Genomic DNA, 15,809 nt, shown 5'->3' on the forward strand with positions numbered 1-15,809 from the left:
CCCCCCCCCAGTCAGCCCCGCTCCCCCCGACCAGTCCTGCTTCCTGCCAGCTGGTTCTCCTCCTCCTGATCTCCTCCAGACAGCCCCGCTCCTCTGACCCTCCTCCGTCTGATCTCTCCCGTCCAGCTCTGCTGCCCCATCCCCCTCTCCTCCTGGCCAGCTTCGCTCCCCTCCCAGCCTGTCCCTCCCTTCCCCTCCCCAATCAAGTGTCTCCGGTATTTTTTCTGAAGCTACCTGGTAAGCTACATTCTGCCTACCAGTGAACTAGGGTGTGATAAGTGGAAATAGCTGCCAAATGAACTATTTATAATTAGTTAGATAAATCCTGATTCTTTAAGTGCACTATGGTAGAACACAAAGCCAACATAGAGGAGTCAGAATTTTCATCCACTATAATCTGGACCACTATAGATGGTAACAGTTTCTTGTAGATTTTTTTCTAGAGTTAACCATGATGTCCTGTACAGATGGAGAATATGAGTGCTCAAGAGCAGACTGAGTCAAAGTCAGATAGCTCATACTATCTGTTGAAGAGACTGTGGATCTGGATGAAAGATCCTGTGTCATTCTGGGATAGCGGAAGAAGCATGAAAACTCCGCCACACAGTTGAAGGAGATCAGTAAACAACTGCTTACATGGCCCACCTCGGCCAATCAGTATCATCCTTGCCTTGTCCTGATATACCATCCTTACTATCTTCTGGATCAGTGTGGGAGGAGAAGAAGTGGACAATAAAACTTTCCCAGTGTAGAAGGAAGACATCTGACAAAAACTGACTGTCTCAACCTGCTCCAGAACAGAAAAGGTGACATTTGTTGTTGTCTGGTTGCAAAAAGATCTGTGTCTGGTCAACCAAGCCTGGAAAATAGTTTCAACCAACTAATCCTTTAGGGAGACCACTTGTGCACTGGAGAGTAGTCTCAGCTGAGACGGTTCACAAGTACACTGTTTTCTCCTGCTGGAGGCAGAGCCACAGAATAAATGTTGAGACAAAAAGACAAATTCCATGGACTTATCTTTGTACACAGAAAAGCAGAATGTGCACTCCCCTGCTTGTGTTAATGTAATTCTTTGCTGATGTTTTGCCTCTAACCACTTACACAATCCTCCCCTGCAAGTGATGGAGGATCTGAATGCCAGATGAACAGCTCTTAATTCCAACGCACTGATGTAAAAGGTTTTTTTCCTGAACAGACCAGTGGCCTTCAAATGTCAGATGTGAGAGACAACTGTTTCTTGGTCTCTCTTCTGGAGAGTTATTCAACCATATGATCCTTGGTCTGGCCCCTTGAAACTTCAGAGATTTTAAATAAGAGGGCTTCAGGAATTGGATCTATCCCAGTCGGGGTGTGACTTCAGTCCTTTATTGAGTGACTGGCTTTTTAACTCTGGAAAACGAAGTTACTCACCCCAGTTGCAGTAACTGTCGTTCTTTGAGATGGTCCCCATGGGTGCTCCACTGAATGTGCTGGGCTTGCCCTGGCGCCACAGAAACAGAGATCATTTGCTGTAGCAGTACCCGGCAGGACCGCGCATGCACAGTGGCGTCTTGCAGCATGTGCGGTCTCGCTCCCGCCAGTTCCTCAAGTCCGCCTCAGAATCTAGAAGATATAATAAACAAGAAACAGACTCCAAAACGGGAAGGAGGGCGGGTAGTGGAGCACCCACAGGGACCATGTAGAAGAATGACAGTTACTGCACCTGGGGTGAGTAACTTCACTTTCTTCTTTGAGGAGTCCCTATGGGTGCTCCACTGAAGGTGACTGAACAGCAGTGCCTCAACAGCAGGAGGGAGGGAAAAATTATCGGAGTCCTCATTTGTCTGCTGAAGAGAGCACCGCTGATGCCACCATGGCATCTGAGAGCCTGCCTTGATGTATAGAGTAATGTTTAACGAAAGTGACATGGGAGGACCAGTTTCCGGCTCTACATATGTCCTTTAAAGAGACACCTTTAAGGAAGGCCATAGAAGCTGCCATTGCCCTCGCAGAATGGGCTCAGGGCTGTGTCGGGAGAGGAATGTGTCTTGAGGCATATGCTTCGGTTATACAACTGATAATGAGCTTGGAGATACGCTGGGACGATAACGGTAGTCCTTTTGATTTGTGAGCTAGGGAAACTATCAAATTGCCTGTTCTCCTAAACTGCTTGGACGGTCTATATAGAACACTAGGGCTCTCCTAACGTCGAGAGTATGCAGGACTGCCTCCCATGGAGAACTATGTGGCTTCGGATGAAAGGAAGGGAGGACGATTGGTTCATTTATGTGGAAACTGGATGATACTTTGGATATGAACTTAGGGTGGAGACGCAGTATTACGCTGTCCTTGCTAAATATCGTATACGGCGGGATTGCCATGAGAGCCGAAGTAATTGCAAGGAGAAAAACTACGTTAATAAGCAAAGTGGCACCGTAGCCAGTGGTTCAAACGGTGGAGTGATCAGTGCTTCGAGCACGACGTCTGCGTTCCGGGGGGGAGCGGGGCGTAGAAGAGTGGGCTCCCAAGGAGGGCTTAAGTTCATCAGGAACTTGAAGAATCGGGTGTACAAATAGAGACGTGCCCCCAATAGGTTGCCTGAAGACTGAGATGGCTACCAGATTAATTCTAAGCGATGACTGTGCCAATCCTGTTTGTTTTAGGCGGAGTAAATAGTCGAGGATGACAGGAATCGGGGTCAATTCCAGACATTCATCATGAGTTGTGCACCAAGATACGAAACGACACCATTTTGATAGGTAAGTAGTTCCTAGTCGTTTGTTGTCTACTATGAACGAGGATATCTTTAACTTGTGAGGAGCAGAGGTCTTCCATGGGGTTCAGCCAATTGAGGAGCCATGCGGTCAGGTTCAGCGTATGGAGCTGAGGACGTTGTAGCAACCCCTTGTTCTGACTGAGAAGATTTGGGAAGGCTGGGAGGGGGAATGGTGGCAGAGGCGACATGTGTTGAAGGAAGGGAAACCAATGTTGATGTGCCCATGCTGGAACTATGAAGGTGATTTGGGTCTTGTCCTATTTCGCCTTCTGTATGACTCTGGGAATTAGACAGGTTGGTGGAAAAGCATATAGGAGAGGACTGGTCCAGCTGATCAAGAAGGCATCGCCGAGGGAGGCCAGACCCATACCTGCTCTGGAACAATACTTTCTGCATTTCTTGTTGCAGTGAGTTGCGAACAGATCTATTGCGGGAGTACCCCAGCAGTGAAAGAGGAGGTAGAGGACTCCGTCATGAAGTTCCAACTCGTGTTCCTGGGCAAAATGTCTGCTGAAGAAATCTGCTGTCGCATTTGTAGCTCCAGGTAAGATGCCGAAGGTGTTATTGCGTGGCGAATGCACCACTTCCAGAACTGGACTGCCCCTCTGCATAGGGAATGTGATCGAGCCCCTCCCTGATGGTTCACGTAGTACATAGCAGCTACTTTGTCTGTGAGAATCCTCACCATAGTGCCATGGATCTGATCTTGAAAGTGTTTGCAGGCATTGTGTATTACCCGGAACTCGAGAAGATTTATATGGAGACGTGCCTCTGAAGGTGACCATTGGCCTTGTACTGACATTGTGCCCATGTGTGCGCCCCATCCTAGAAGGGAAGCGTAGGTAGTTATGTGGTACGACGGTTGCTGTTGTTGAAAAGGTATACTGGTAAGGAGATTTCTGGGGTTCATCCACCATATGAGTGATGTGAGAATGGACTGTGGAGGAGTCACTGTTCTGTGCAATTCGTGCTTGGTATGGTTGTACACTTGGGCGAGCCAGTGTTGAAGGCTGCGAAAGTGGAGCCTGGTGTGACGTACCACGTAAGCGGTGGCGGCCACATGACCTATAAGGCGGAGGCATGTGATAATCTGCAGCGCTAGGGCAAGCCCAGCATCTTCAGTGGAGCACCCACAGGGACTCCTCAAAGAAGAATGGAGGGTTACTTGGAACCACAGGGTCTGACCTTCAGGGCTTACTCCAAGAGAAGGAGCTGCAGGGAGTCTCTTTATCCTGATGAGCCTTAGGAGACGAGGTCATCAGATCAAACAACCAGAATGTGAACATCCTTGTCCAAAGCACCTGAGGCATCATAGGTGGTTGTCAGCTGCTTGGAAGACAGGCAGGTAGGGCACCTTTTAAAACCTTTAAAACCTTTTTTCTGCTTCTTCAGTTCTGAAACTTTCAGTTCGGAACTGAAAAAAAAAATCACTAACAGTTTAAACAAAAAATTAAGACTATCTACCTAAAAAGAAAGCAGCTCTGGCTCTAAAGAAACCAAAGAGATTCATATCTTCATATGGCATCCAGTTGGAAGGTTCTAAAGTGATGAGGGTGTTCTATGCCCCCATTCAGCCTTTCTCTCAGGGGAGTGTGATGCCGAGGAGATGACAAGCATGGGAGCATTCTAGCTGACAGTGCTAGAAAATGGTTCTCTCTCAACATACCACAAGGTTGTGCAGTACCCTTCCATGAGAATATGCAAAGCCACCCAAAAAATAAGATGTCTCCACAGAGTTGAACTTTCTTGTATAAATATATTTTTAAGCTGCAGGCAGGCTAAGTAGCTGCTTCTCTCTCTCTGTTAGCAATCAGATGACTATAAATAAATGGGGAGACCAAAGATGTTTGCAATAGGATAGATAAGGGGTTTACAAACTACACTTCACTGTCTCTCCCTTAGGGTTGCCACATGATTTAACCAAAAATACCCCTCCTCCCCCCAAAAAAAACCACCAAGGAAAAAATTCTGTTGAGGAAAAAAAAAGGGGAGGGGAGACCAAAGTTGTTGAGAGAAAAAAAAAAAAGGACCCCGAGAGTTATTAAGCAAAAAAAAAAACAAAAAAAAAACAAAAAAACCTGCCAGCTGCCTGCCTGCTCCGGGCCAGACAGCTCCTCTGCAAAACCAGGTAAGCACCCTGTAGTTTTGCCTCTTGGCCGGGAAAAAAAACCAGAAAATACCGGACATTTTAGGTGTCTGGTATTTTCTAAATTTTTTTTACTGGACAGGAGGTGAAAATACCAGACTGTCCAGGTCAATGCTGGACACCTGGCAACCCTACTCCCCCTTCTGATAACAAATATTACTACTTGACCCCAGGAGGGCCCGGGAGAAGGCAAGGGAGAACCAAACCAAAGTCCTCAGGCTTTAGCCCCAAGAAGGGGCCTGTAACCTGACCCCCTGCCACTGAGGGCTTCAGCCCCGGGTGGCAGGGCTCAGGCTTGAGCTTTGGCCCTAGGCCTCAAAGTCTAACACCAGCCCTGGTAACTCCATTAAAAATTGGCTCCTGACCCACAGTTTGAGAACCACTGGGGTAGATTGTAGAGGACAGTCTTTTCTACATAATCAGCTGTGAATGGCCACCCTGGTAATCCAAAAACTAACTGCCCAGAAGCAATATGAAAACTATAAACACCCCAGTGAAAGCTTTTATCCATTGTTACTGATGGAGTATCACAAACTACATAACCCTTCAGGATACATGTTCTATTTCCAAGCTGCTTTCTTGAACATGCATAAATGGTCCTTTCCATCTAAAAATATAATCACAACAAGGAACAGGTGTAATCTGAAATTTTTGTTTCAAATAGCATGAGGGAGTGCTCTGGTTTATAATTTTTACAAAGGCTTCAAACTGTTTTAGATAACAGGTGGTAGAGAATGTTCATCATCTTAAAAAACTCCGTATTGATAAAGGTGTCTACCAGTAATGATGCATGCATTCTCTTTCCATACAGAAAAGTAAAAATGCCTACTTACCAATATTTGCTACAAGGAGAAAATATATTTTAAGCATTATGGCAATAATAAGCAGTAAGCAAACTTTTTGTGCTCAGATTTACCAGGTGCAAATTATCATTCCAAATCTTTACTAATATCAGAAACTAATGATGCCTTTAAGCAATGATATCCCCAGTCATATGTACAACAGTGCTTGGGTCTCACTCAAACTTTACAAACAGAACAACCTCCTCCCCAACAATTAATTGTAGGATAAATTTCAATAGCAAGAGACAGAAATACCATCCTTTTCAAGTTAAATTTGGCGATCTAGTCTGGAGTTTTATAAATATTTTAAAATGTACAGAAAAGAATATCTGCTGGAGAGATAAGGTTATCTTACAACCTAACATTTACATACAGAAGAACATCTTCAAGGTGCATCCTTAAAAGATAAACCATTTGCCATCAACATAGTGGAAGCTATGAAACTTTTATTGAAAGATCTACAAAATGTTGTACTTAGAAAGTCATTTATGGCATTATAAGAAACATTTACTGAAATTGAAAAAATAACTTACGGCCTGATCCAGCACTCTGGAAAGTCAGTGGAAGTTTTGCTGTTAACTGTAGAAGCGGGGCCTACTTTGTAGGATGTTGCAATTTTTCCAAAGTTTAGTTCCAAACAAAATGGATTTAGGACTTGCCTGTATGATGCAGCAATGTACACAATAAAAGTGTGAATTTTAAAGCATCCCCACATATTACATACTAACTGGCCTGCATACAATCTGCCGGTGAACACTAAAAATTCTCTCCTGTGCTAAAACACTAAGTTAACACACACTAAGGAATTTTTAGTGAATACCAAAAGTGCTTACGTGGGCCAGTTACTATGAAATAAAATTCACACCCGCATAGTGTATATTGCCACATAATGTACACAAAGCTCTTAGTAATGTCTTTCTAGGCCATAATCTGGTTGAATGAAAATTCTTCAAATTAGCCTCAAAGCACCATTAACTAACGTCCAGATTATCTAAAGCATGATCATCATCCAACTGTATAGCCCTTAATCATGCAAGCAGTCTTGTGGACTACTACAGGATTACACGTTTAACGGTTGTAGGACTAAGCCCAATTCTGCAAAGTATTTAAATATATTACTAAAGTCCATCCACTTAAAGTACATGCTGAATTGAGATGGGACTTCTGAATCAGAGCCATAATGTTTAAATACTGGATATTGTACACTGTAAACTGGGTTGGGAAAAATATAATAATCTGTGTTTTGAACTGCAGTGAACATATTATTATTATTATTAGAGAGAAAAATAATTAGCTGAATAATTTAATATTAATATAGGTGCGGTTTCCAATACTCTATGCCTTATATAATCACCAACTGTTGAGCATCCAGGATAGACATATTACTCCTCGTTGGGTAATGTACCTACTTCAAGCATTCTGACAACACTTTGATGGATATAATCACATTATTTATATAGATTTTCAGAAACGTTTATCAATCCATCAATGCCTCTAAGGCTGAAGATATTTACATCATATATTATCACACACACGAGTTTCTGCTTCTATTGGCTACTACAAAGTACTTGAATTACCCGCTTAAAATTCTACCTTTTTAAAGAAAACATATCTGGATCACGACAGTTCCTAAATATGCTTCTTGAGTGCCAAACGTCTGCTTTTTATGGGAAATTCCTGTAAAATATCTCGCAAGCACTTTCAGAATAGAATGGAAGCAAAGATACTCTGCTTTGAGTTCTGCTTATCCTTGCTCTCTAAGCAGTGTGCTGCTATCTAAGCCATTTTCACAATGAGCTTTAATGACTTTCCCTTTTATGTAAAAAAAAAAGAATAAAACCCAAAGCACCGTCTTTAGTTACTATGGCATTCTGGTCACAGAAATATTACCAGCATTCCTAAAGCTTTGAACTCACAGCTTTAAAACAACAAAGAGCACAGCAGCGGCAGCAGCAGCAGCAGCAATAGCAGCACAAAGCATGCATAAGATAGATACACAAGCCATAAATAGTCAACATAGGACAGTCTACATTAAACAAAGGCATGTACACCACAGGCAAAAATAAAGGGCCACACAAAGTATGACAGCATCTTACACGTCTGCCTTTGTTAGCTGGAATACAGGAAGGAGAGTGCTTCAACAAAGAAAGGAGGAAAATGTGTTACAAAACTTAACTCAAGGGCACACACACAAACTCAAAATTTGTCCCTATGTTAACAGGGAAACTGTATACATATACAAATATATTTTAAAATAAGCATTCCTAAGACAAATATTTTGTACATATTTTGGAGATGTTACTCATATGGGAGAACAACACGAGGAAAAAACATGAAAAAACATAGGTAAGAAACAGTTGTTTCAAATCCTAAAACTTTACATCAGACAACGTTTTACAGTGTACACTACATTAGGCCACACATGTAGGACTTCCACAATAAATACCTTTCTCTTCAGTAAAAGATGGATAATTTCTTCTCTTGAAGGCTCAATGTGTTCAGTTTAAAATATCACTAAGCACTACAATTCTTCCAAACCTAAGGAACCTGATAAAATTTGCAGATGACACAAAGTTGGGAGCTATTGCCAATTCAGAAAAGGATCGGGATATCATACAGGATAATCTTGTAAATTGGAGTGATAGCAATAGGATGATATTTAATAGTGAGAAGTGTAAGGTTATGCATTTAGGGATTAACAACAAGAATTTTAGTTATAAGCTGGGGACACATCAGTTGGAAGTAACGGAGGAGGAGAAGGACCTTGGAGTCCTGGTTGATTATAGGATGACAATGAGCCGCCATTGTGACATGGTTGTGAAAAAGGCTAATACGGTCTTGGGATGTATTAGGCGAGGTATTTCCAGTAGAGATAAGGAGGTGTTAGTGCCATTATACAAGGCATTGGTGAGACCCCATTTGGAATACTGTGTGCAGTTCTGGTCTCCCATGTTTAAGAAGGATGAATTCAAACTGGAACAGGTACAAGGGCCACTAGGATGATCCGAGGAATGGAAAACCTGTCTTATGAAAGGAGACTTAAGGAGCTTGGCTTGTTTACCTTAACCAAAAGAAGGCTGAGGGGGGGGGGGGGGGGACATGATTGCACTCTTTAAATATATTAGAGGGAGGGAGAGGAATTATTTAAGCTTAATACCAACATGGACACAAGAACAAATGGATATAAGCTGGCTAGTAGGAAGTTTAGACTTGAGATTAGACGAAGGTTTCTAACCATTAGGAGAGTGAAGTTCTGGAACGGCCTTCCAAGGGAAGTAGTGGGGGCAAAAGATCTATCTGGTTTCAAGATTAAACTAGATGGGTTTATGAAGGGGATGGTTTGATGAGATAACATGATCTTGGTAACTAATTGACCATTCATTATCAGTGGAAAATAGGTCAATGGAGGGATGATAGGAGTTACTATAGAGAACTTTCTGGGTGTCTGGCTGGTGAGTCTTGCCCACATGCTCAGGGTTTAGCTGATCGCCATATTTGGGGTCGGGAAGGAATTTTCCTCCAGGGTAGATTGGCAGAGACCCTGTAGGTTTTTCGCCTTCCTCTGTAGCATGGGGTACAGATCACAGCTGAAGGATCTCTGCATCTTGGGGTCTTCAAAGTATTTGAAGGCTTCAATATCTGAGATATAGGTGAGAGAATTATTCTAGGAGGGGTGGGTGAGATTCTGTGGCCTGTACTGTGCAGGGGGTCAGACTAGATGATCATAATGGTCCCTTCTGACCTTAAAGTCTATGAGTCTATAATTTACAATACATGGGTGCAACCAGGATTTACCCTTCAGAATGTGGCAAAGAGCAATCAAGGAATTAACTAGGAAAGTTGTGGATCTGGTTCGTACATTGGAGGCTTATCAAGGCCAGATTCAATGTTCTATGTATGGTTGTCCAGCTGAAGCCAAAGGGTGTTTTGGGCAAGGACCGATAACAGGATAGGACCTAAATCAAACACTAGCTTCAGTCAGTCAGGAGGCAGTGACATTTCATTTACAATTATTTAAAAACAACACTTCCCCTCCCTCCCCCTGTTGCAATAAGCAGGGCAAATGCTTGCCAGGGTCACAGTAGGCTCCACTAAAAATGATCACTATCATTACCCTTAAAATACAGCCCAAGTTGCTATTTAATATGGGGAGGGGAGGCACAGTGAATCAGCAGCACAGTGAGATGGCTTTTTTTCCCCTGAAGCATCTGCAGGCACTAGTGACAGGCAGCTGGAGCCCAGGCATCTATTTTTATTTTTCTCTGATAGAAATAGGAAAATTATAGTGTTCCTGGTTGATATAATTAGAATAAACTACAATCATTCACAGTTTGCTCTAAACATTTAAATTATTTGGATGGCAGAGATGCAAGCCAAAGCTCTGCCTTTGTATATAAATAGATAATTTGTCAAGCATGTTTTTAGCGAGTCAAATTCTGAAGTGATTCACACCCATGAAATTACATGCCCTTCTGTGGGCTTGCAAAGGGTATAAAATGAGGGTAAAGTTTAGCATAATGTCTTGGTCTCTAAACTATTACCAGTATAAGGGGAGCATACAGTTGCTGCATGCCGGGAGAAGATGATAAAGGCAGTTAGAAATGTCTACTCAAGAGAACAAACACCCCATGTCCAAAGTGATATTGCAGTAACTGCAATATCCTGAGAAACTCTAGCTAGCAGCTTTGATTGGGTAGGGGCAAGTGGCAGGTGAAAGGCCTTTGGTTTTTAGAATTCACACTCCTCCTTGGTTTGCCAGAGTCTAGATTTGATTCCCTTCAAGTCTTGCTACAAAAACCTCTCACTGTTCTTCCAAGCTACTGTTGTCAGTCAGGGGAACAAAATGGGAGAAGGAGGATATGTCTGATTACAGTGGTATTTTTTAAGACTCCTATTTTACTTTTTACAATTCTGATTGCTATACTGAAATAAAACTTGTTTAATAGGCCTGGAGCATGAAACCAAGCTAACTATGAATGAATATATATGCTGCCTGTTTAATCTAAGGGTGTGAGGGTGAAAAACCCATTACACTCTACATACACCACGGACTACAGCCAGAGATTATGCCACACTCTTGTAAAAAAACAAACAAACAAAAAAACCCCACAAAAACTTCAGGAATCTCCTTATCAGCATTCTGTACAACAAACAGAAAAAAAAATCAAGGAGGAGCTCTCAACATTAGAAACTATCATAAAAAAACCATCCACACACACTTAATCTTTTCCAGGCTTTACTACAATTCAGCAAACCACCTTCAAGGACCACTTCAATGTCCTTTCAGAAGAAAAAGGACAACAAACTATCCAAACTGCTATATGCCTCAGGATCTCTCATTCCAGATACTTTCAACTCACCCAGTAACAATGTCAACCTAACCACTCTATCAGCCCAGCAGAGGAATCTGTCCTGTCTAGAGGACTCTCCTTCTGCCCCACTACCTCTATGAATAGGATTCAGTTCTATGGAGATCTGGAATCCTATTTTTGTCACCTCCGCCTGAAAGAATATTTCCAACACACCGATGTACAACACGCTGACCTTGCTGCTCTCCCCAGCCAATCCCACAAGAGGAAGGTTTCTATGTGGACCCCTACTAATAGTCGTAACGAGAGCTTTGATTTCTAGATCGACTGCTTCCGCAAACGTGCTTGAGCTGACATTGTCAGCAAACAACAACATATAGCATGAGTCATGCTATACACAGCCTCAAAAACAATTCTAACTTCATAATCAAAGAGGCTGACAAAGGGGGCGCTATAATTATCATGAACAGAACAGATTATGAACAGGAGGCACCCGGACAATTGACCAACACCAGATTCTACAAGCCTCTCTCTTGTGATCCCACTAAAGAATACCAAAATAACCCGAAACAACTGCTCATGAAGCTCCCTGATGCTTCTCAGGAACAAATTTACACTAACATCCCCCCAATCCCCGACTAGGAGCTTTCTATCTGCTACACGAGATACACAAACCTTGAAATCCCGGATGACCCATCGTCTCAAGTATTGGCACACTTACAACAGGATTATCTGGCTATATCGACTCCCTCCTCAGACCCTATGCTACCAGAACTGCTAGCTACCTCCGTGACACCAGTGACTTCCTGAGGAAACTTCAAAACATCAGTAACCTACCTGAAAGTATCATCCTGGCCACTGTGGACACAGAATCCCTTTACACCAACATTTCACATAAAGACTACAGGCCATTGGAAACACCATCCCCAATGAGAGCAATTAACACCTGATTACAGAGCTCTGCAACTTTGTACTCACCCACAACTACTTCTGATTCAGAGACAATTTGTGTTTTCAAGTCAGCGGCACAGCCATTGGCACCTGCATGGTACCTCAATGTACCAACATTTTTATGGCTGACTTTTAAAAACCTTTCCTCAGCTCTCACCCCCTAAAACCTTTACTCTGCTTACACTACATCGATGACATCATCATACAGACTCACAGGAAAGAGACTCAATGAATTTCACAAGGATTTCAACAACTTCCACCCCACCATCAACCTCAGCCTTGACCAGTTCACACGGGAAATCCACTTTCTTGATACTACAGTACAATTAAATGATGGACAAATGTCCACCACCCTATACCAGAAACCTACCGACCGCTACACTTACCTTCATGCCTCCAGCTTCCATCCCAGACACATTTCTCAATCTATTGTATACAGCCAAGCCCTAAGATACAACCGGATTTGCTCCAATCCCACAGAGACAAACACTTACAGGATCTATACAGAGCATTCCTAAAACTGAAATACCCACCTGAAGAAGTGCAAAAACTGATCAACAGAGCCAAAAAAGTACCCAGACATAAACTACTTCAAGACAGACCCAAAAAAGAACACAACAGAATTCTACTTCTCATTACCTACAGTCCACAACTTATACCCCTCCAATGCATTATCCACAATCTACAACCTATCTTGGAAAGTGATCCCACACTCTCAGAGGCCTTGGGGGAAAGACCTATTCTCGCTTACAGACAACCCCCCCAACCTGAAACAAATTATTTCTGATAACCATGCTACACAGCTACATCATAAGCATCCAGGAACCCAGCCCTGCAATCAATCCCTGCCAACTCTGCCCTCATATCTATACAAGTGAATTCATCACTGTAGCCGACCACATAAGCCACTAAATCAGAGGCTCATTCAACGGCACATCCAGTAATGTGATCTATGCCATCAAATGCCAGCAATGCCCCACTGCAATATATATTGGACAAACTGGACAGTCCCTATGGAAAAGAATCAATAACACAAATCAGAGAGCCGTAAAGGGAACATACAGAAACCTGTTGGTGAACACGTTAATCTGCCTGTCCACTCATTAAGAGATCTCCAAGTTGCTGTTTTGTTACAGACCAATTCCACAAGCCAAATACACAGGGAAGAGTTGGAACTACAATTCATTCACAAGTTTAATTCTCATGCCCCACCGTTTGAATTGAGATGGCTTGGACATTATCAACCAACCAATCAATGAAGGTGCCAATGGTTCTTTGTCTGCGTAGATTCTGGTGTTAGTACCCTTCCTCTTTAAATGCTAACTAATGGTCCTTATCTGATGCCTTTACTATCCAGTCTTTAAGTATTTATAATACTATCAGTTTTGCTTGTTACATACCAGCTTGGTTTTTCCTTTGATATTTATATACCCACTGCCTTTTTTTGTCCTGCCTCCCATTCCCCCTCCCCCTTCTCACCTATTTAATCTCGGTTCTGGACATCCACCACTCTAGTCATCTGAAGTGGGTTGTGCCCAAGAAAGCTCATGATACCATCTAAATGTTTATCAGATGCATTAAAAATTAACTGGAGGGTCTAATAAGAGAGATGGCTTGAAAATGTTATGTTCATTCTAAGGTGAATTTCAACTTTCTGAAATCAGCTTTCATTCCAAATTAGAATGAAAGAAAAACATTTCCTGCAGGACAAAAATTTTGAAAAATATTGATTTAGAATCCCGATGTTCAGTTAAGATAATGTTGAATTAAATATAAACATAACATTAAGGTTTATATTTTCATATAAAACTTGAAATAATAAAGTTAAAATGAAACATTTCAACATTATCAAAATGAAACAAGACAGTCAAAATTATTCTTTTCAACTTTTGCCCACTGAAAATTGTGTCAAAATTTGTATGTTTCTGAAAAACATTTACATTCTGACAAAACTGCATTTTTTTGATGGAAAATTATCCCCCTACATTTTTTGAGCAGCTCTAGCTAGTACGTTGGTGTACAGGATAATCATAGAATCATAGGGTTGGAAGAGACCTCAAGCAAATGAAATTAAGTAAATCTCTCTCACTTGTGTGCAATGGCTTCTATCCTCACTTGGAAAGATGGTAACCTCTTTATGCTTCTTGGCAGAGTGAGAAAGTATTCTATTTCTGTTACCTATGTTATTCTCTGTCCCTCCTTACCACAGTTCCAAGCTCCTCTTGCCTACTGTAGATTGAGATGAGAGCTCCCACTGAGCTCAGCCTGAAGACCCAATAATGAAAATCTCATGTTCAGTATGTTAAGTATTAAAATGTTAACCCATCTATCTTTAATAGTATATACAGTGATATTTAGAGTCCTGCCAAGAACTTTAAGATCATAATTAGGAGAAAGTTAAATCTTGGTGGCCCAATCAAGATAACCGTCCTCTAAAACAAATGACTCCACAGTGGAACACATCTCTTTTGACAGTTAACCCTGCACATGCCACAAGATCAACAGCTTGGCATTATGCACAATTATATTATATTATTACAGATGTGATGTGACCCAATGGATAACACATCAAGGACTTTTGCCAGACTTATGCTGGATATATTGTAAATTATTTGAAAGTAGCATAAAATGCTTTTCCTTGCAGAAATAATGTATTTGTGTTCGTTTTAGTAAAGCTCTCTCTGCTTTAATAAATATTATTTCTGATTTGTTGATGCCTTTCAGCTTAAGCCTAAAAGCCAAACAGCAATTCTTTCCCCCTCATCTCCTCCCTAAATTGGTCTAGGTCCCTTCCACAAAGCTAGGTCATTTCAACTAGTCTCCCAAACATTGATCTTGTTACTCTTCAAACAAACTTTGAAGACGGTATGGTATGTGTTTTAAATGATCATGTTTCTCAGTTGATATTAAAGAACTGGTTGAGGTAAGCAACCTTTTCATAAGGCTCTCTCTCTCACAAAGCAGAATGCTTCTTTAACCCAATCACAGAAACAGGATAGAAGTTATCATGACAAAGATTACTTTGGTGACTCTAAACATAAGGATATTTCTAAGATGTCTGAAAAGAAATCTTTCTGGCTTAGTTAATGATAACACAGACTAATACTTCTAATGTGGTACCGTAAATATGCACTCACATAGTTTGTGCTCCAACCATAGGAATAAACCATATACATCAGAAGAAATATTTTAAAGAATTTCTGATATGAAATGTTATAATCAGATTATGGTTATGCACTACATCCTTTTTATTTCATCATTCTGGATAGAATCCCATTTTCAATTTTATAATGGTGTTTTCACAACACAATTAATTATATGGCATTTTAATACAGCTTAGACCATAACCTTATATCAAACAGTGTTATAATGGAGAGTTCTATAAAGAAGGTAAAAGGTGCCTATTTTGTCAAAACATTTCTAAGTATTTAAATCTACTAGCCTACTACTCGGGTCTGGAAAATAAATAATGCAGTCAATTTACAGCTTTTAAAATGATTCACTAAGTTTGCCACCAATGCCACATATTTCAATGTTTTTCTGAATTAAAAACAAATGCCAAATGACAACAAAAATAGATGGCTATACTGATAGCTACCTAATTTTAGGAGTAATTCATTAATAACATACAATCTATCATTTATTTGAGAAAATTAGTCATCAAACAGAAAAAAACCCAGGAAAGTGATTAAAAATTGCTAGCCATCAATTCGTGAAAATGGGTATAACATGCAACAACATAGTGAAATAAATTAAATATCACTGATGATTTCAGAACTGTTACCAAGAGGACTGAGAATAGTTGA

General features: G+C 41.2%; 1 protein-coding gene across 6 annotated transcripts in view; it reads right to left on the reverse strand.

Moving 5' to 3' along the window:
- Positions 1-15,809, reverse strand: part of CDC42BPA (CDC42 binding protein kinase alpha) — a 329,094-nt gene that overhangs the window by 51,013 nt on the left and 262,272 nt on the right. For 5 of the 6 annotated variants that reach the window (XM_075925322.1, XM_014570971.2, XM_075925320.1 and 2 more), the window contains exon 23: positions 7,840-7,878. The exons of the other annotated variant lie outside the window; for it this stretch is intronic. In XM_075925322.1, the coding sequence (XP_075781437.1) occupies positions 7,840-7,878 (39 nt within the window). The remainder of the gene's footprint in view (positions 1-7,839; positions 7,879-15,809) is intronic. 6 annotated transcript variants of the gene reach the window in all.

This window comes from Pelodiscus sinensis, chromosome 3, assembly GCF_049634645.1.
Source record: "Pelodiscus sinensis isolate JC-2024 chromosome 3, ASM4963464v1, whole genome shotgun sequence".
Classification (NCBI taxonomy): domain Eukaryota; kingdom Metazoa; phylum Chordata; order Testudines; family Trionychidae; genus Pelodiscus; species Pelodiscus sinensis.